General features: G+C 39.5%; 1 protein-coding gene across 8 annotated transcripts in view; it reads right to left on the reverse strand.

The window, feature by feature from the left end:
- ADGRG6 (adhesion G protein-coupled receptor G6) overlaps positions 1-21,446 on the reverse strand; it is a 257,956-nt gene that overhangs the window by 63,351 nt on the left and 173,159 nt on the right. For all 8 annotated transcript variants that reach the window (XR_005748733.1, XM_040350904.1, XM_040350899.1 and 5 more), the window contains 3 exons: positions 11,584-11,669; positions 4,905-4,957; positions 399-431 (listed from right to left, as the gene is read on the reverse strand). Coding sequence is in view for 7 of the 8 variants with exons in the window: in XM_040350904.1 (XP_040206838.1) it covers positions 399-431; positions 4,905-4,957; positions 11,584-11,669 (172 nt within the window). In the remaining variant the exon portion in view is untranslated. The remainder of the gene's footprint in view (positions 1-398; positions 432-4,904; positions 4,958-11,583; positions 11,670-21,446) is intronic.

Here is a 21,446-nt window from a genome sequence, read left to right on the forward strand (position 1 = left end):
AGGTGTATTCCATTGAAGCAGCCTGCAGTGACGGACGTTATAGGGAGACCACTGATGATCATCTGGCCTTTGTATTTCCAATGCTGGTGTTGACCTCTCTATAACTTGATGTTCAACACAATCTGGTAAGCAGATTGGCTTTTTCACACAGTGTTGACGATTAGATCATACTTTCCTTCACTAATGCTGGTGTGTGGCGATCCTCCTATCTACGCTTTATATGTTTGTTTTTTTTCAGTTTTTTTTTTGATGATTGAATTGCCACTGCCCCTCTTGTATTTTATATGTTTTTTGGTGTGTAATCAAACCATTGGAGCTGTATTCCTTTATTTAGATATCTTTTATCCAAGCGCAAATATTTCTTGTTGTTTTTTGAATATATATTATAAACATCTTACCTGGTAGCAATGGTTGCACTATCCGCCTGAATACTAGATCAGAAAAAGGAGAATGTTAAATTGAGGAAATGTTACATTGTTAAAAGAAAGCCATTATGGAAGGGTAAATATGGGTTGCCATTTCTGAACTTTCTTTCTAAAAATGCTAGTTGAATGGCTCTAACGCTTATTCAATGGCTTCAAAAGGTTGAGTCAATTAACTAGAAAAAATATACACATTTGACCCATTTAATGCATTTTCCAGGGTATTTATGGAAGTCATAGACCACCAAGAAACTAGCAAGATCAAAGCACAGCAGTACCCAGCCAGGCAAATATTCAACCTTAAAAAATCTGTATAGAACTGCACAGCTTAAAAAAGGTGCTCCTTTCGAAAAATAACAACATGTATGAAAAATGAGAAGAAAGATAAAATTATCCTGATTTTTTATTTTGCCCATTTTTACCTTGCATATGACTGGGTATTCAAAGTGAATGTACCTTATTTCCAAAGCAATGTGAGCTACATCACTTTACTAAGTGCATAGTCTATATCCTTTTATAAACAAACTGCAACTTTATAATGCACTTGAACCATAATTTTTAAGACTAAGGCCTCATACACACGACCGTTTTCCTCTGCAAAATCCATCAAGAAAAATGCTGGCAGAGCATTTTTGGCAAGAAAATGGTCGTGTGTATGTTTTTCGTCGAGAAGACTGTCGTGGATCTCGACGAGAAAAAAAGAGAACATGATCTATTTTTTCTCGTCTGGAGTCTCAATTTCCTCGTTGTATTTCTCGTCGGGCTGGTTTACAACGAGAAAAACGTTTGTGTGTATGCTTAGAAACCAGCGCATGCTCAAATAAAGTATAAGACGTTCGCAATGGAGATAGCACATTCGTCACGCTGTAACAGACTGAAAAGCGCGAATCGTCTCTTACCAAACTTTTACTTCACACGCAATAGCCTGAGATTAACAAAAGCAGCCCCAAGGGTTGTACCAGTGGAATCAAACTTCCCCTTTATAGTGCTGTCGTATGTGTTGTACGTCACCGCGTTTGAGAACGACGAGATTTTGAAGACAAAGAAAGGGGCAATTACTCAAAAAAGTAGCAATTAATGGTTGGATTTTGGAGGCAAGACGGGAATATATAAAAAATATAAATTTGTCGACGATCTACAGAGGATACTGTCCATATATACTATACAATTTATATGGTTTTACTATCTTTATTGTTCTTTGTTAAATTTCTATTTTTGTAATAAAATCTATATTTTTTATATATTCCTGTCTTGCCTCCAAAATCCGACCATCAATTGCTACTTTTTTGAGTAATTGCCCCTTTCTTTGTCTTCTAAATTTACAGATGTGGCAAATGTGAGTGCTCCCCCCCCCCCTTCTCCTTCCCTTCTCTGTTTTTTGATTCAACAACGAGATTTTATCTTGACAGTGTGTATGCAAAGAAAGCTTGACAAGATTCTCGACAAGCCTGACAAGAACCTCGTCAAGGAAAACAACATTTCATTTACGACGAGATTCTCGGTCGTGTGTACGAGGCCTCAAGCCTCGTACGCACGCTCGATATTCTCTGCAAGAACCAGCAAGAAAACTGCTGGCAGAGCTTTCTTGCTGAGTATACCAAGCGTGTGTACGAGGCTTTCAGGTTTCTCGTCAAGAAAACTGCCTAAAATCTTGACGAGAAAAATAGAGGACATGTTCTCTATTTTCTTGTCGTGATTCTTGGCAGTGTTTTCCTGCCGAGAAACCCAAGAGTGTGTATACTTACCTGTCGCCGCGGATACCCGCGAATGCTCGGAATGACTTTGACGCATGCACGGTAGCTTCCAAGGCATAGGTAGGATGCAGCAAGATGGCGGCGACGGCATCGAATGTGACAAGCGCATGCTCGTCGTACGCGATGACGTCACTGCATTCTTGCATTTCAAAAGAAACACGGTTCTTTTGAAAGGAGTGTCTGTACACTCGGGCGGCAAGAGATTCTTGACAAGAATCTCGTCAGGAAAAACAACGTTTTTTTCCTGGCGAAATTCTGGCCCATGTGTACCTGTGCAAAAAGGATGCTATAGTTATATAAAAGTAATAAACGTGCAGGTCAGATACACAAGCTTACTGTACACATCTCCATCCCATATTAATTCAATTAGAACCAAATCTAAATGCCCGCAGCATTTTTTTAGAAGTTATTCAATACACAAAATGAAATGCACAAACAATCCATTTTATTAAACATATAAAATCATGTAGAAGTTAAAAGCTTAATTAACACCAGGCACCGATTTACAATAGCACATATATGGCCATGTATACAAATAATCCCATTATATTGTTTTCAGACATTGAGCTTGCAAAAAGAGCAGATGCGTAAGTTGCATCACAGATCTCAACGCGTTTGTAAAACAAAATTCACTTCTTCAGGAATCAATGCAACTGACAAGGTATGAATCAACTTTAAGATGTTTTAATAAAACCATATGAACTCTGGAGGACAAACACTGAGGCCACGGCCGAGTTTCTCGGCAAATACCAGCAAGAAGCTTGCTGTTTGTTTTTTTTTGCCGAGGAAACCGGTCATGTGTACACTTTTCAACGAGGAAACCGCAGAGGATCTCGTCGGGCCAAAAAGAAAGCATGTCTTCTTTTTCCCCGATGGCAATGGGAAAAGTTGGCTCGCCAAGATCCTCGGCGGCTTCACAAGGAACTCGACGAGCAAAACGATGTGTTTTGCCCGTCGAGTTTCTCGGCCGTGTGTACGAGGCCTGAAAGACATCTGTCCATGTCCTTGCGGACCTCCAAAAAAGTCCCACGGGCATTTAGATTTGTTTTTTTTTTGCTATAGCCATATGACTTCAGGGTTTACAATATAACAAAATAATTTTAAATAGGTGGCAGTATAAAAAATAAGGGTCTGTGTTAGCAGGATTTTGTCAGAACTGCTTCTCTAAAATTAGATGTCATAAGCACACAAGGGCACATCAAAGCCAGAGCATAGAAGGTGAAAGACAGGTTTGCCCACATTGTGTCAACACAACTAGATCTGACAAGAAAAAATAAATAAATAAGGCAATACACCATCTTGTTAAAAGTGGTTGCAAAGGTTGAAGTTTTTTTTTTACTTCATGCACTGAATGCATGAAGGTAAAATAACTTCAGTGTGTTTCTCACCTCTCAGCCCCCCTAATATTTACCCAAGCCCAATCCAGTGTTTTGTATGGGAGCCTTGGTGCTCCCAGGTCTCCCTCTCCTCCTTGGCTGAGACAGAGCAGCGTGAGCCATTGGCTCCGGCTGCTGTCAATGACAGCTAGTCAAGATGGGGGCAGGGCTGAACTGTGTAATTGACACACATAGGTGGCTCAGGAGCGAGCACACACAAGTTCCCCAGAACAAGCAGCTTGCTCTGGGGGCATTCAGTAGGGGGGGGGCATGAGCTCTGGCTGGGGACTTGATAAGAGGAGGATTGGGACTGCTCTGTGCAAATGTATTGCACAGGGCAGGCAATTATAGCATGTTTGTTATTTTTTAAATAAAAAAATCTGAAGATTTAGTGTCACTTTAACTAATCTGTTTTAGGTTTGGGGATAACAAGTACACCAGAGACAGCACCACCTATGATCCATCTGGATTTCCCTGGCAGGCAGGATTTTCACCTGGAACTTTTAATTATACAGAAACAGTGGTAGACAGAGTCACTAAGGCCCCTTTCAGACTGGGGCGGGAGCTGCGGTGGCGGTATAACGCCGCTAAAAATAGCGGCGCTATACCGCCGGAATTGCCGCGGGTATCACCTGCTAGCGGTGCGGTATTAACCCCCGCTAGCGGCCGATAAAGGGTTAATACCGCCCGCAATGCGCCTCTATAGAGGCGCATTGCGGGCGGTATTGCCGCGGTTCCCATTGTTTTCAATGGGAAGGAGCGGTGAGGGAGCGGTATACATGCCGCTCCTCTCACCGCTCCAAAGATGCTGCTGACAGGAGATTTTTTTGTCTCCCGCCAGCGCATCGCCTCAGTGTGAAAGCCCTCGGGCTTTCACATTGAGTCTGCAGTGAAGGAGTTTTTCAGGCGGGATAGCAGCGCTATTTTTAGCGCTGTACCGCCTGAAAAACTCCTCAATGTGAAAGGGGCCTGAGGGACTCCACTGTAAGACCATTTTTTTTTAGTTTATCTACTAAAAGTTAGATAGAGGTGAGCAATGCCTCATGGGATGTGTAGTTCCGCAACAACTGGAGGGCCGTAGTTTGAGGATGCCTGGTCTGCACAAACGGTATGTCTACTCTACTAGAACATTTTACTGACAGTATTTTGCATGATATGTGGGTGGCAGTATGTTGCCATTCAAATTCCCAGCCAATGTCGGTGATGTAGAAATCCATCCTTGAGCTCAAATAGGCATGTTTTCATATACTAATCTACATACTAATAGTCAGTTGCAATTATTAGAAGGCATTTGCACAACAAAATTCTTTAATCATGACATCATTATGAACTGAGTTTTACAGTGCTCTTACCTCATATTTACAACATACACTGAATAATTCCAAAATTGAAATGTCGTGTTAAGCTGGAAAAATAAAACATATTTCACACATAGTAACTACAACAATTATAACACTATTTAGAATAACATGTACAACTGCTGAATGTCTACATATTGAAAATGATGACCAATTTCCTGTCAACAATAATTAAAAGGAAAGTTAATATTTTGGAAAGTGTTTAAACTGATCTGTGTCTAGGTCAAGTATATTATTTCACAGCTGGACAAAATTTCCTGCCTTAAAATTCTATGACTATTTCCTACCTTCATTTGTTTCTTTTACAGTTAAAATTCCAGCCTATATTTTCCAATGACGCCTCATCTTATCTTTTTCTCTGCTTAAGGGATGCACCCCTATGAACTACAAAAATAATAACGAGGTAATCTACAAAGTGCTTTTTAAAAGGTTTCTCTACAGCTTTGTAAAAATTAGTAGGTGAAACAAATATATATATATATTTGAGCAAATGGTTACTATTAAAGATGAGCAGAGTGATTTTCATGCAAAACGATGGATCTTGCTGCATTTAAAATTTGCCCTGAAATATAAACTCAATTTCACTCAAGTTGCTGTTTGAGAAAAATATTTTTCTAGAAAAGGTAGATCCTTTTATAGATTTAGGGTAGTTTCGTGTATTTTTATTACTGTTCTTTGTATTAGTGTTTGTTCTATTTTTGTGTATTTAATCATTAATTATTTTTTACTTATCTTTAAATAATAATAATAATAATAATAATAATAATAATAATAATAATAATACAATGAGACGATTGGGGGGCCATTGAGGAGTCTCCATAACCTTCAGAAGCCAATTTAAACTTGATGTCCTTTAACCACCCTGGCGGTATGATTATGTCAGATTTTTGGGTCTCAAAGCGATACAATTGTTTTGCATAGAAATTTGGCGTTTTATATTGTAGACCTGTAATTCTTAGTAATAACACACTTAAAGGGGTTGTAAAGGAAATTGTTTTTTTCCCTAAATAGCTTCCTTTACCTTAGTGCAGTCCTCCTTCACTTACCTCATCCTTCCATTTTGGTTTTAAATGTCCTTATTTCTTCTGAGAAATGCTCACTTCCTGTTCCTCTGTCTGTAACTCACCACCATAATGTGAGGCTTTCTTCCTGGTGCAGAGAAAGCCTCTTGAGGGGGGAGGGGACGAGCAGGAGGGTCAGGACACTCTCTACTTTGCAGATAGAGAAAGGCGCTGTGTGTTAGTGGGCTTCCTGACACTCCTGCTCACCCCCTCAAGAGGCTTTCTCCACACCAGGAAGAAAGCCTTGCATTACAGTGGTGAGTTACAGACAGAAGAACAGGAAGTGAGCATTTCTCAGAAGAAATAAGGACATTTAAAAGCAAAATTGAAGGATGAGGTAAGTGAAGGAGGACTGCACCAAGGTAAAGGAAGCTATTTAGGGAAAAAAATGTTTTCCTTTACAACCCCTTTAAATCTGTCCAAACAAGAGTCTAGTAGACATCCCGGGTATGATAAAGTTTGAAACACAAAATCATAAATTATATTATAATAACTATAAATAATTATAAAAAAATAATTTTATAATAATTATAATAAAATTAATTTCTCCACTTTTCACTATCGCTCAATTCTGCAAGTGTTCTTATTTACTATCACTGTTTTCTAACTGGTCTCAAACCACTTTTGACATAAAGGGACACTTTTTGGTTGCTATGGACAATCTCAAGTTTCCAGGCAGAAAGAGCAGTGTATATAACATAAAACTGCATGCAGGGCACTGGAGAAAACACTAGGGACAAATGGGATATTAAAAAATTTCATACAGTAATGTAATCTGTAAGATTACAGTGTACTGTATGTATTGTGAATTTTGGCATTTTTGAATTTGCCGCCAGGCTCCGCCCCGTGCGTTGCGAAGCTCACAGGGAACGAAGCCTGGCACACAGGCATTGGGCGTGGACACAGCCCACAGACACAGTGGGGGGACATCACAGGATCCTGGGGACAAGGTGAGTACACTGCACCAGGATCCTGCAATGCAATTCCGAGTGTGGCTCGGGGTTACCGCTAATGGTACTGAAATTTAACCCCCGAGCCACACTCGGGAATCCCGCCAGGGAGGCTAAAAATCCACCACAAAACAAAGTTTGCATTCATTGTTGACTACAATGAATTTCATAAAAAAATTGCAACATTTCACTAGAATCTCTTGATCTTTGCTGACATTTGGGAAAATAAAAACTCTCAATTACTCTGCTGTTTCTTAAGTTTCATGTGTTTTTTCATCTGACGCATGAACTCTAAATGTGGGAGAATTTACCTTGACATATTGAAAAAAGAGGATAAACACTGTGCAAGACAATTTTTTTTATTAATTAATTAATTTTTTTTTTTATTAACTACTGTATTTATCAAGTGTAGAGCAGGCCATACAAGTATAGATTTCCTTCATATTCGGCCTGTGGGCTAAACAAATGTAATCTAACAGATTCCTTTATCCACGCTAACAGTGCAGATAAATGAATTTCCTGCTGTGGTCTATTGTATTCTTATCCCTGAACAATCTCTTCATCTGACTGGATGCAGGCCCTGTACAACCAAGTATTTTCCACTCAGCTCATTGAACATAAGTCAATTGAAAAATAAGCCTGTCGATTCAGGTGGTGCCCACAGGGCCACAAATATACATTGTGTGGATCATGATTACATCAGACACTGGAATTTCATGACAAGATTGTGGCAATTAAGTGTGCCTAACAGCCACACTACTATCATGTAGAACTTGGCAGTTAGAATGGTAAATGTTTGTATGGTACATTTTTATAGTACGGTACATAGTAGTCTCTTTTTGAGACAGCAAAGAAAGCTCTAGTATCCATTACATGATTTTATTTGTATCCTTATCTCTCTTGTTTTAGAAAACCTTTTGATTGCTAAGATCAAAATCTCAAGCTTGAATTTACCCACATGAATGAGTCAGAGCAGTGACTCATCTCTTACTGGACAACTCTGCCCCAATAAACCTGAATGATGGCTTCTTCTTCTGTGGTGTCTCTAGAGAACCCACAGCGCTATGCTGTATTATATACAGTATAGTCTTGTATTATTTTCTTTTAAACATTGTACATACAGTATATAGTAAAAAATACATACAACATCAGTGTAAAAATGTAGATTTGTTGAAAAAACATTGTTGGGCACATCACAAACATTTGCCCAGATATCACAACACAGGGCATGTTCACCCCCTTCCTGCCCAGGCAAATTTTCATCTTAAAATCCAACATTTAAAAAAAAAATAGATCACTTAGGCACCTTTCACACTAGCCGACTAGAATATCAGATCAAAGTAGCGCAGGAACCTTTTATGAAATCACAGTGACTTCTGTGGTGTCAATTGGATCAGCTCTCATAGAGATAGATGGCATTTCACATGTCCTGCGACTTTGGGTCTCACAAGTCAGATCCTAATTAGTAGGGCTGTCCAGATACCGATACTAGTATCGGTATCGGGACCGATACCAAGTATTTGCGGGAGTACTCGTACTCGCGCAAATGCTCCCGATACCTAAATAGAATACTTTTTTTGTATTTATCAACATGTTCTATGAAAATTCTTTGAGTTTTTTACTACTGCGTGACAAGCAAATAAAACATTTTTATTCATTTTTACTCATTTTTATTATTTTATAATGTCTTGAGTTAGAGTTCTTCATAATTCTAAAGAAAATATCCTTAGTCTGTATTGTGGTTGGAAAACTGTCACATGACATTTAAAAAAAGTATCGGTATTCGGTATCGGCGACTACATGAAAAAAAGTATCGGTACTTGTACTCGGTCCTAAAAAAGTGGTATCGGGACAACCCTACTAATTAGGGTTGAGCGAACCCGAACTGTAAAGTTCGGGTTCGGTACGGACTTTGGGTTTTTCCCGAACCCGAACCCAAATAATTGGAAAAAGTTCGGGTCCGGGATCGGAGTTCGGGGAAAAAAAATGCGCGGAGGTCCCCGCAAATTCAATAACCAGACCCTTTAGGTCTGGTATGGATATTAAGGGGAACCCCGCCGCCAATTTAAAAAAAAAATGATGTGCGGTTCCCCCTAAATATCCATAACCAGACCCGTCAGGATATTTGGATATTCTGGATATTAAGGGGAACCCCGCCGTCAATTTAAAACAAAAATGATGTGCGGTTCCCCCTAAATATCCATAACCAGGCGCGTTATCCGAGCACGTTGACCTGGCCGGCCGCAGAAAAGAGGAGGGGACAGAGTGCAGCCCCCCCTCTCCTGAACCGAACCAGGCCACATGCCCTCAACATGGGGAGGATGTCCTCATGTTGATGGGGCAAGGGTCTCATCCCCACAACCCTTGCCCGGTGGTTGTGGGGGTATGCGGGCGGGAGGCTTATCAGAATCTGGAAGACCCCTTTAACAAAGGGGACCCCCAGATCCTGACCCCCCCTGTGTGAAATGGTAATGGGGTACACTGTACCCTTACCATTTCACGAAGGAAGTGTAAAGTCTTGTAAAAAAAAACACACACACACACCGTAGAATAAAGTCCTTTATTAATAAAAATAAAAGAAAAAAACTCCAGCGGTGATAATCCACTCGTTCCCGGCTTCCTGCTTCAACGTTGTCCTGATCCTGCGACGGCTGCGGGTGATCTCCAGCGATGAGAAGATCCTGCGACGGGTGATCTCCGCTTCAGCGATGAGAAGATCCATTCATCCGGAGCGCAGCATCCCCGACCTCCTCTCACCGCTGGACACAGCCCAGCGAATGACGCGCTGAAGCTGTGACATTACTTATATAGAGGAGGCAGGGCCACCCGTCACGTGACCCCGCACCCTCTGACCTACCCTCTGCTACGTCACTGGGGAAGCCCAGGAAGAGGGAAGCCGGGGCTTACCCAGTAACGTAGCAGAGGGTACGTCAGAGGGTGCGGGGTCACGTGACGGGTGGCCCTGCCTCCTCTATAGAAGTAATGTCACAGCTTCAGCGCGTCATTCGCTGGGCTGTGTCCATCGGTGAGAGGAGGTCGGGGATGCTGCGCTCCGGATGAATGGATCTTCTCATCGCTGGAGCGGAGATCACCCGTCGCAGGATCTTCTCATCGCTGGAGATCACCCGCAGCCGTCGCAGGATCAGGACAACGTTGAAGCAGGAAGCTGGGAACGAGTGGATTATCACCGCTGGAGTTTTTTTTTTTATTATTAATAAAGGACTTTATTCTACGGTGTGTGTGTGTGTTTTTTTTTTACAAGACTTTACACTTTCTTCGTGAAATGGTAGGGGTACAGTGTACCCCATTACCATTTCACACAGGGGGGGTCAGGATCTGGGGGTCCCCTTTGTTAAAGGGGTCTTCCAGATTCTGATAAGCCTCCCGCCCGCATACCCTCACACCACCGGGCAAGGGTTGTGAGGATGAGACCCTTGTCCCCATCAACATGGGGACATCCTCCCCATGTTGAGGGCATGTGGCCTGGTGCGGTTCAGGAGAGGCGGGGGGCCGCACTCTGTCCCCCCCTCTTTTCTGCGGCCGGCCAGGTCAACGTGCTCGGATAACGGGTCTGGTTATGGATATTTAGGGGGAACCGCACGTCATTTTTGTTTTAAATTGACGGCGGGGTTCCCCTTAATATCCATACCAGACCTGAAGGGTCTGGTTATGGATATTTAGGGGGAACCGCACGTAATTTTTTTTTAAATTGACGGCGGGGTTCCCCTTAATATCCATACCAGACCTAAAGGGTCTGGTTATTGAATTTGCGGGGACCTCCGCGCATTTTTTTTCTAAAAGTCCGTGTCCCATTGACTACAATGGGGTTCGGAGTTCGGGTTCGGGTTCCCGAACCCGAACTTTTTTTTTTAAGTTCGGGTTCGGACCCGAACCCGAACATCCAGGTGTCCGCTCAACTCTAATCCTAATGCCGCGTACACACGACCGTTTTTCGGGTTCTAAAAAATGAAGTTTTTTTTTAATGTCATTAAAAACGACGTGTGTGGGATTCAGAGCAATTTTTCGGGTTCTAAAAAATGGGCAATTTTTTTTTCGAGCATTTTTTCACAACGTTTTTAACGTTTTTAAGGTTGTAAAAAATGGTCATGTGTGGGCTTTAACGACGTGAAAAAAACGCGCATGCTCAGAAGCAAGTAATGAGACGGGAGCGCTTGTTCGGGTAAAACTACCGTTCGTAATGGAGTAAGCACATTCATCACGCTGTAACAGACAGAAAAGCGTGAAGCGTCTTTTACTAACACTAAATCAGCTAAAGCAGCTAAAAGGGTGGCACCAATCGAATTTATAGTGCCGTCGTACGTGTTGTACGTCACCGCGCTTTGCTAGAGCATTTTTTTCATGATCGTGTGTAGGCAAGGCCGTTTTAATGATCGGGTTGAAAAAAACATAGTTTTTTCTAGACCCTTATAAACATCGTTTTTTTAGAACCCAAAAAATGGTCGTGTGTACGCGGCATTAGTCCCACAAGTGTGAAAGGAGCCTTAAATTACATACAGGTAGAGAGCAAATACAATCACACTGCTGCTCAATAAATGTTCCAAAAATGAAAGAAAACTTTAGAAGAAAATATTGACCAAAAAAAATAAAAAAACACAGGGTATAATTTTTTTAAAGTAAACCATATTTATGTATTATACTTACCCAGGTGAACACTGTATTTTGGACAGTAGTTAGATCACTTATGTTTTGTGATATGACAGTAATTCCAATCCTGTAAAATGTACCACCTGCACAAATGAAAATGATAGTATCACCGCTAAAGAACACTAAAAGTGAGTTAAAATATTAATAACCACCATGGATACATATTTAATACAACCAATTGTTACGCTAATAGTATTCTATATTCTAGGTATAATCTATCTATGTTAAAGAAAGCACATCTAACTAAATGAAAAAGTGTATTTGGGTAGACAGAAAAAAATGGCTTTACAGCCCCACTAGCTTGATGTCAAAGCTAATTTTTTTTTTTACTTGAAGCAGGGGTTCTGCGTTTTTTTTAAAGATGTGCATCTACTGGTTTTAAGATTGTTAAGCGTGTACTCACTTGTCTGTAATTTCTATGCATCCGCAATGTCATTTGGCTGTAAATGATGATTTATAAAATTTCATCCAGGAAAGTTCTATCTTACTTGTGGGCATTGTGAAGCCCACAAGCAAATACTTCCGGGAATCGGTGAATGCTGATATCCCAGCATTCACTGCTCTAATGGCATTATTTACCTGTTTGCCATTAATTAAAATGGCGGAATTAGATCCGCCCTCATCACGTGACCTGCTTCTTGAGCCACGTGACGATTAAAATCCTGCGAGATTTTGTCTTTCGGTGTGATTACTAGTCTGCTGGAAAGAGTGACGCTGTGCTCCCAGGAGACATAGCGAAAGACTCCCAGGAAAAACTCGGGCACTCAGAAAGGGAAGCGACACGCCCACTCCTGCGGGAGACAGACCCAGAAGTGTCTGCATATAAAGCGAGATTAAAGGTATTTAAATGCTTAAAAAAATTTGTATAGTGAAATGTTTATCTACATTATTATCTGTTCTGGATAAGCTATACTTTATATTTAGGGTGAACCTCCGCTTTAATTAGTATATGTATATTGCCGTTTTTTATAGAATAAATAGAATTTAATGCATTTGCTCCTTTGCAGCCACATTTGAGAAACCCCCCCTCTATATGTTTGCTATGTGGTTCTGTTTACACAGCATAGACCCAGGACTGGTCTGGCTGTTTAGTCTAGGTTCCATTCCCTGACAAGCACATAGCAACCAAGTGCACAGTAGTTCACAGGCACTCGAGTCATAAAACAGGCTATACGTGTCTTATTGCAGTTCATTTTGATGAAAAAACTGGGATAGGGTGAGGGTGAGCCTTGGGTTACTCCAAAAAACTAACAAACTGTAATGGAGAACTCTAAATTTGATATTCTCCTTTATGGTGAGAACCACCCTCTTTCCCCCCTTGAATATGAAGGAAAACTAGATTTCAAACAGGAACTCCTCAGTTGAGCTTTTTAAATTCTTTCAGGGGGTTTGGCCAGAGGTCCCCCAGCCCAAGCTGGGATGGAAAAAAATATTCTTTGAATCCGCAGGTAGTCACCCAGGGATGCCCTTAGGCTTGGTCTTACTGCCCCAGGAACAAGAGGTAGCTGTTCCAGACCCCAGCCTATTTATACCCCTCTCATCCACATTCTGGTCACTCACTCTCCTAACCAGGGATTGGCTGAAGAGGAATGAATATGCAGACCAGGGCCAAAGCTCTTTTACCCACTATATCCCAGAGTTCAGTGGGATGCCGGAGATAGTTGCTGAGCCTGCACCAACAGAACCTAGAACAGACACTAACAAACAATAACTGCTCTCCCTAAATACAAGGAGGCCAAAAACGAAATTTACCTAATACTAGTTCCTACTGAGGGGTGCTACACCTAAAAATGTCCAAAATAATTCTTACCTTTCTAGTTAAAAAGTGCATTAACATACAATGTACAGCCTAAGCCTTGAGGTCTTTAACCCCTTTGTATCTATTTTACAACTGATAATAAAGTTCTGCAAGTACAGTATACAGCACAAATACTGTAGCTGCTGACATTTATTATTAGGGCACCTAGCTATCCAGGCATCCAGTAGTGTCCTCACCAAAGCCAATTCTTCAATTGGCCATAAGGTGCTGGCACCACCATCTTGACTAAGGGAAACCGGTTTCCTACTGCGCATGTGACCTGTGTAGTGTCCTGAAGGCTGTGAGAGAAAGAGGGGGGCCAACCTTCTGGCTAAATTTGCAGCAGCAAACTGGGAGCAGGTACTTGTCACAACCAGGTACCTGCTTCCCTCCTCTCCCCCCAAAAGGTGGCAAATGTGGCAGTGGAGGGGGAGGAGGCAGACAAAAGGAGCTTCCCCTATATGGTAGAGCTCTGCATTAATATTACATAGGAGGAGATTTTTTTTCTTTTTTTTTCATTTTGGAGTTTTGAAGAGATAACAGCAAACTTAAAATATTTTTTTAAGTTATGATATGTGAATAGGAACATGTAAAACATATAAAACAGAAATTACCCCAAACTGGCTGCAAAAGAAAATAATATACTTTAATTTAAGGTTGGAATCAATAAAAGCTGTAATCAATAGAAAGGGCAATGTTTATAGATTCCACAAACTGGTGAATCCTAAGATATAAAACAAGATAAGATAAAAGGAAACTTTTAACCTAAGTACATGGGGCCAGGAAGAAATAAACCCATTCAAACTGATCTGGGGCTGGCTCTCCTCCCAGCAGCTGAATGGAGCAGAAGGGGAGTGGTGAGAAGATAAATAAATAGAGGAGGTGGGGCTAACATTAAAGTGAAAACATTGTTTTGTCTTGTATGGGCAAAGGATTGGTTCACTTTAACCAATTAGCATTTGAGATTATTTAAAAATTTTGCCTACACAGCTCCATTACCAAGCGTAGGGAAGCCTCTGCTCAACAGGTGTGTAAGGTCCCTTGTCTCTTTAATCTCTATCTCAAAGGTGATACAGAATACTAGTTGCTTTCATTTAAATGTATTTGTCAAATGTTACTTCTACCTGCATAGATCACTGTGTGGCCAGGCAGTTTTGGACACCCTGTGCTTTTGGGCCCAACAGCATTTGCATTGACCGCTTGGCTATAATTACACACTTCTTGGATCTAGACACCTCTTACAAAAACCCTACATGGACAAACATACATTTGTTTAATGCAAGTATTTTGGCAAACGGGACCAAAAAATACATGTTTTGGGTCCTAGTCCTTGTGTAATGCTGTACATATTCGTATTATTACTAAAGAATCATCAAGGAAATAACTTTTTGGGGGACCTACGCTAGTAGAACATTTTAAAACGTTCCTATGTTTTATTAAAAGTTTAACCTAAAACAAAAAGATTTTTTCTTTTCAAATCACTTACCAGTAGATGCAAGCAGATTACAGTAATAAAATCATGTAATAATGAGTATTAGTACACAGTACATACATTCATATTGATGTGGTGCTCTGAGGAGACTGCAAAGAATTTCTGACCTTGGTCACAAGTATAATGCTAATATCAGCTTCCATTCACACATTTTTTTGGCATTAAGGTGCAATTTTAGCATGTTTTTTTCCCATGTTCCTTTTGGGGAACAATACTTCCTGCATAGTTAAATGCCTGTAAAATGTATGTATAGCGTGTTTTTATACCTATTGGAAGATGCTCTTGCTATAAACCACACTACACAAAAACAGAACTGTAACTTTGAAAATGATTGTATAATAGAAAACCAAGAAAATCTTCTGTGGTGGGTATAGGTGATAATATATAGTTCCCACAGATGGTTCTCCTATTGGCTTGGGTTTTTCACAGGTCACCAGGTGCTCCCTAGGCCTTGCAGACCTCTTCAGATAGGGGAATCCAAAACACAAATAACAGAAAGCAAGAGGGACGCACCAGCCTAGGGATGAAGAAGAGGGTATACCCTTGAAACGCATCTGCGTTTGCTACATATTAATAGGTGCCATCTGTGCATATCCAGGGCCACAGGCTAAGACTATAGTTGAAGTTTCCTTCTGTTGTATGCTATGAGCCTAACATTGATCTGTGTTTGTATCATTGTATAATTTTTACCACTTTTATTATAATAAATGGTGCCATTGATAATGCACTAGGAAGTGCTGGAGTGTAGTTATATAATAGTAACTCAATTTATGCTTTAAAGATACTGTGTCACTGGGGGGAGGAGAGGCAATTAATGCATGAATGAGGTGTAGGTACCCAGGTGGGTAGCTACACTTACCTCTAGTGGGCTCCCAAACTTTCCTTGTATGTCCGATTCACAGGCCACTGTGGTTGATTTACTAAAACTGGAGCAGCTGTGAATAGAAACCAATCAGCTTCCAGTTTTTTTGGTCAAAACTTAATTGAACAAGCTGAAGTTAGAAGCTGATTGAATACCATGCACAGTTGCACCAGATTTTGCACTCAGAAAGGCAGCAGGACCAGTTGGGGTGTCAGGCCGTATACTGAAGGGATTTGCAGACCAGTTAGCGGGTGTTTTTACTGATATATTTAATTTGCCATTGAAGCAGGCTGCAGTACCTTCTGTTTTAAATCTACTACCGGGAATCTAAATCTCGCTAACGGGAGATCGCTCTGTTGATCCCTGCTGAGCAACCGAATAACAGGTTCGTCTCTGCTCACTGTGCAGGGATGGACCTGTCAATGCCCTTCTGTTCTCTATGGATATATCGGATGAAAGTGGACAGCATGTCCATTTTCATCCGATCGTATCAGATTCGATCCACTGGATTGATGGCAAGCGTATCGCCATCCGTGTGTTTTCAGCGGATCTTGTCGGATCGGATGGCAGGTAGGTGTCAGCGGACACATGTCTGCTGACATCTGCCTGCCCATACAAGTCAATAGGTACCCCGTTCAGATCGGCCTGAAAAATGGACAAGAGGATATTTGCAGACTGATCGTGTAAAAGGGGCCTTAAAGTATAAATTGTATTAGAGTTTCTATGCAATAATATTACTTTTTTTAATTTACTAGATGTAAAGCATTAAACTCTGTAAATAAATATATATATATATATATATATATATATATATATACATATATATATATATATATATATATATATTTTTTTTTACTTTGATATTAAAACCTTTCCTACTATATACACAGAGTTTCTATGAGCACAATATCTTCCCAGATTAAGGATTTTTTTCTTTACAGTAAAGTTCTTACTTACTTACTAACCTATAATTAAGATGAATTAAGTTCTTAACTTAGCATATTACCTCAAAGACACAAATGGCATTTAGTCACGCACATTTACATGGAGACAAGAACAACCTCAACGGTACCTCTGAATGCATCAATCCTTTCTTTCACGGTGTTCACAGCTTTGAGCCATGTATACACATCCCTACTGTTCTTACAGAATAAATACATCTAAGGTATTTATATACACAAGTCTAAAATCATTTTTTAAAGTATGCTGCTATAATTTTGTTTAAATTTATCATTTTCAAATATGTATACTAAAAAACTTTACATCAAGTTATGAACCGTGCTATATTTATTTGTCTTTATTAATTTCAGTTTGTATCCACAATGTCTCCAGGAAATAGATAATATAAAGTACGGTAATGGTCAGGTTTGAAAACAATATTCTGGTGTATTTACAGTGGAAAGTGCAGATCACTTATACAATAAATCACCATTGCCTTTTCCAAAGTATCATTGGTGCATCTATCCCAGAGTAGCTAGCTAACTAGTCTCAGTTGCCTGTTCCTTGTTTAATGTATGTAACTGGAGTTTATGCGAAATCAAGATATTTTTAGAAGTACGTGTTAGCAGATGGTGCATGCATTCCCCATGTTTTTTTACCTCTGCTTAACTTTTTTGGGTACAGTTTCCATAGCACAGGTCCTATATAACTAGGGGAGAAGATCAATCATTTGGAATGGATCTTCACAAAAAAGATCACTTTTTTATCTCCAAAATACTGTAGGTATCATGGTGCCTGCTTGGTACATAACTGTGAATGTAAGGTCTTCAGGCTGTAGCCTCCATTGACTGTAATTTCATGTCTATCGCTAGCTCAAACATAGCAAAGGAATTTACAATCTGCATACACAACTGCTAAGTTTAGATGGAAATCTCAATATGAGAGAATTCAAATAGTGTTCAACTGTAAGAATGTCCATATATGTTTTTTATTCATATTTACCTAAATGTTAATAATAAGATATTAAAATCTCTATAGCATTCATACTTAAGGATGGTTTACCAGATATATAAACTACAGTGTATTGTGAGGACCTACCCAAACCATTCAAAGTGTATTCACATAAATACTCGATCACTACAAAGTTGCTAGCAATTTTTTAAATCTAACAAATCAAAACTAAACAAAATCTGTCTGTGGCTGGTATTAGTTTATAGTCCAATCAATATGAATGTGAAGGGCCAGTTTCCTTTTTAGGTAAAATATTAAAGCTGACATAATTATTCAACATGCTTAATTTTTAAGTTGGATCTTGGCCTTTCTCGTTACTTTAGTACCTATGATAACATTGTTTAAGAAAACATACTCTGGGTGATATGTAAAAAACTAGAAGAGCAGCGTGAACCTGATAAAACAGTAAATGAATCATGGTCAGTTGCTAGAAGCTAAAACTGGTCAATGATCTCTCCTTCCTTGAAAACAGAACTTTATATTTTCCTGTTTATGTACATCTATTAGATTGCACCTTTTTCAAAATGAAAGTTATGGGCACAGTAAGCATTATATAGGTAGATTGGTATATTAGAGCACATTTTTAATATTTTCAGTCTTTGCAGTCCCCTAAGAGAACATAAATCATTCAAGGGTTAGAAATATAGTAATTATGTGGGGGATTTATCAGAACCTGAAAACATATATAAACAAATTGCTGAGTTCTACGTAAAAAACAATGTCATGGGCTGATTTCCCAATGAACTGGTCACGTTGATAAATACCCCTGTAGAAGCCTACAGAAATGATTAGATTCACACATTAATATTTTTACAACCTAAAAGAAAAGTTAAAATAATCTACTAGACTATGAGTAAATTTCAATCTATAATATATTATGTTTGCATGATCATTCATTCCAATCATGCCTACGGTTAAAGCAGGTATCTAGTCTATGAAGACACGTGTACATACTGCTCTTCTTAACATCCTGTGCACACAAACAGGCCACATGTGTCATGGAAGTGCAATCACAATGCTGGGCTGTTGGAGAGAGTGTGGCCGCATCAAATTCTCCATTGCTGGTATACTTTTGAGCGGTATTGTAGAAAAAGCCTTGTCCTTCTTGCCCAAGAGAAGCATCTTTTGAGATTTGGGTGGTAATTGTTTCCAGTGTCCCTATTGAGATTCCAAAATCTGATGGCAAAAGCTCTAAAGCTGTATTTCCTGAAGGCATTTCAGCAATGTTTGGATCTGTGCTTCTAGACACTATCTGTATATCAACAATGGTTGTTTGTATCCAATGATGCCACATGTTGGCAGTTGTGGCCTCTCTTTGTGTGTTCAAATCTGCAGATAATACAGAGTTTCTTATAGATGGATCATGCCCTGCATATGTTGAATCAGATTGCAATGTGAGTGATGAGTGATCATCCATCAAAGGAGGTGTTGCAGCATTTATGCTGTGTCCTGTTTCTAGTAATTTCGTTTTCTTGAGGTCATGAGTTTGCTTCACTGTTCCGTCATTAATTGTACCACTGACTGTGACGATGTTAATCTCTTTTCCTAGGAATGATGCTTCTGTATTAGCTAAATTGATTTGATGTACTGTAAATCCAGGGTTGGCATCAACTTGCTGAAATTGTTGTTCAGGATCAACTAAGGCTTGTACTGTACATGGTAGGAGTTTATATTTAACAGAAGAGGTGTGACTAGCAATTATAGGCTGAGAGGAAGATATTTGTTTGAAATCCCCTAATGTATTAGAGGTTTCCATAGGTTGTATTTTACTTACGGTCCACAACATAGACACTTCTGACCCTGTAGTGTTTTGAAAACTTCCTGAGTCTGAGGAGACACTTGTGTTTATAATTGTGTTTAAAGAGTGGCTACCTATTGGCTGAAGAGAAGAATTAAGGGTAATATTTAAATAAAATGTCTTTGTTGGAGTAATACCTAAATTCAAGCTTAAATATGAATGTTCCTCATTTGTATCTGTAGTTTCAACCAGTGACATTCCAGATACAAGATAAAGTTTGTCTACTTCCAAAAAGTTATCATCCCCTGAAGCCTCATCCTGTTCTTCTTCATTGATTTTGGATATTGTCAGTGGACTGACACTTACCTCAACCGATGAGCTATCAAATGGAAGCTCTACAGTTGGTCTAAAATCAGGACCTTCCATGAGCAACTTTAAGGTTTCACTGGGTGTATTATACTTTAATGTGATCCCCTTCCATTGGTTATCTTGTACATCATAACTTGAGGTCAATAAATCATAATGTCCTTTTGATTCGGAATGCAGCTTATCAAAGTTTTCTGTAAATAGGTGAGACATTGTTACACTTTGTTTTTGAAGTGGCATTAACACTTCATTGAACAACTCTTCTTGATCCATATCCCCTAAAGTTTTTGTAGATAAGATCTTTTGAGTCATACTCGGCTGAAGATATAAAAGAGTCTGCATATTGTTGCCACTCATGTGTTGAATATTTGCTCTATGAACCAGTAAACTCCCAAGTAAATGTTTTGAATGTGTGGGTGATAGTCTAGTTACTGCATCAAGCTCTGTATAAACAGTGGTGCAACTTGAAAAAATATTACAGGAGACAATGTCTGTTGACAATTTACTTTGTGCATATTGTGCATATTTATTTCTGGGCAAAACAGAACCAGGTTGAGCAATCCAAGTGTTCTGCTCTTTACTTTCAAACTCTTGTGAGGGTTTAATAACTTCTAAACCATATTTTGCCTTTACAGATGTTTCATAACTATGCATTCCATTCATAGAAGGGATTAGTAAGTCAGTTACCTCTCCATCTTTTTTGTCTGTGCTTTCAATTGTTGAATTTAAAACGTCCAGAGTATTCGCAGAATTTTCATGTAATAAAAATGAAGCATTTTCAGTTTTTTTATCAGTGAGTATATGCACACCGCTAGATAGATTTCTGTTTTTGGAATCAGAAAGTAAATATGTTGATACTTTACTGTGCTCACTGCCAGACTTTACAATCTTTTTTTCATTTGAAGTTGGTGTGTTCCTGTCATTAATGTGAGAAAGCCATTTTAACCACCATGTCTGATTGGTAAAACTATAGCTTTGCTGTGTACTATTGAATGACGTGCTATTGAACTTCATAAATGGAGCCAAATACCACTCATCTTGGCTCCCAGAACCGTTTGATTCTACCTCAGAAAATTCATCTTCTCTAGCTGAGTTTGAAGTCTCATTGCTAGAGGTATTAATGAAAATTGCAGATATACTGTTAGACAATGCTTCATTGGTTGACATTTCTTCTCTGATAGCTTCCAAGAACCTGTTTTCTGTGGTTACTCTTTGATTTGTAGGGACAGACCAAGAAGACTGAGTTGTCATGGTCAGGAACCAAAAGTTGACCGCCGTTTTAGATGTGCTACTTTTCTCATATGATGTAGGTCTTTGTTTTATTGGCCACACAATTGGAGTAGAGATTATTCCTATGTTTCGTACACCTTTTATTCTGGAGTCTTGCATCTGCAGCTGCCAGCTTGCAAAGGAACGAGTAACAGGGTTTCTCTTCATTCTGATGGGAAATGTAGCAGGAACGTTGAGTTCCTGCCGATCTGCATGTGTTATGCCATACAGTAAATGGATTGGAAAAAAAACTGTTACTTGTACATAATATATATACATTACCAATGATGTTAAGCCTGATTTCTCTCTCTCATATATACACACAAAGTTATTTAATGTACATTCTGCTGAAAAAACTAGAGTAAACAATATTCCACTTCACTGC

The sequence above is a fragment of the Rana temporaria genome, chromosome 4 (genome assembly GCF_905171775.1).
Source record: "Rana temporaria chromosome 4, aRanTem1.1, whole genome shotgun sequence".
NCBI lineage: Eukaryota > Metazoa > Chordata > Amphibia > Anura > Ranidae > Rana > Rana temporaria.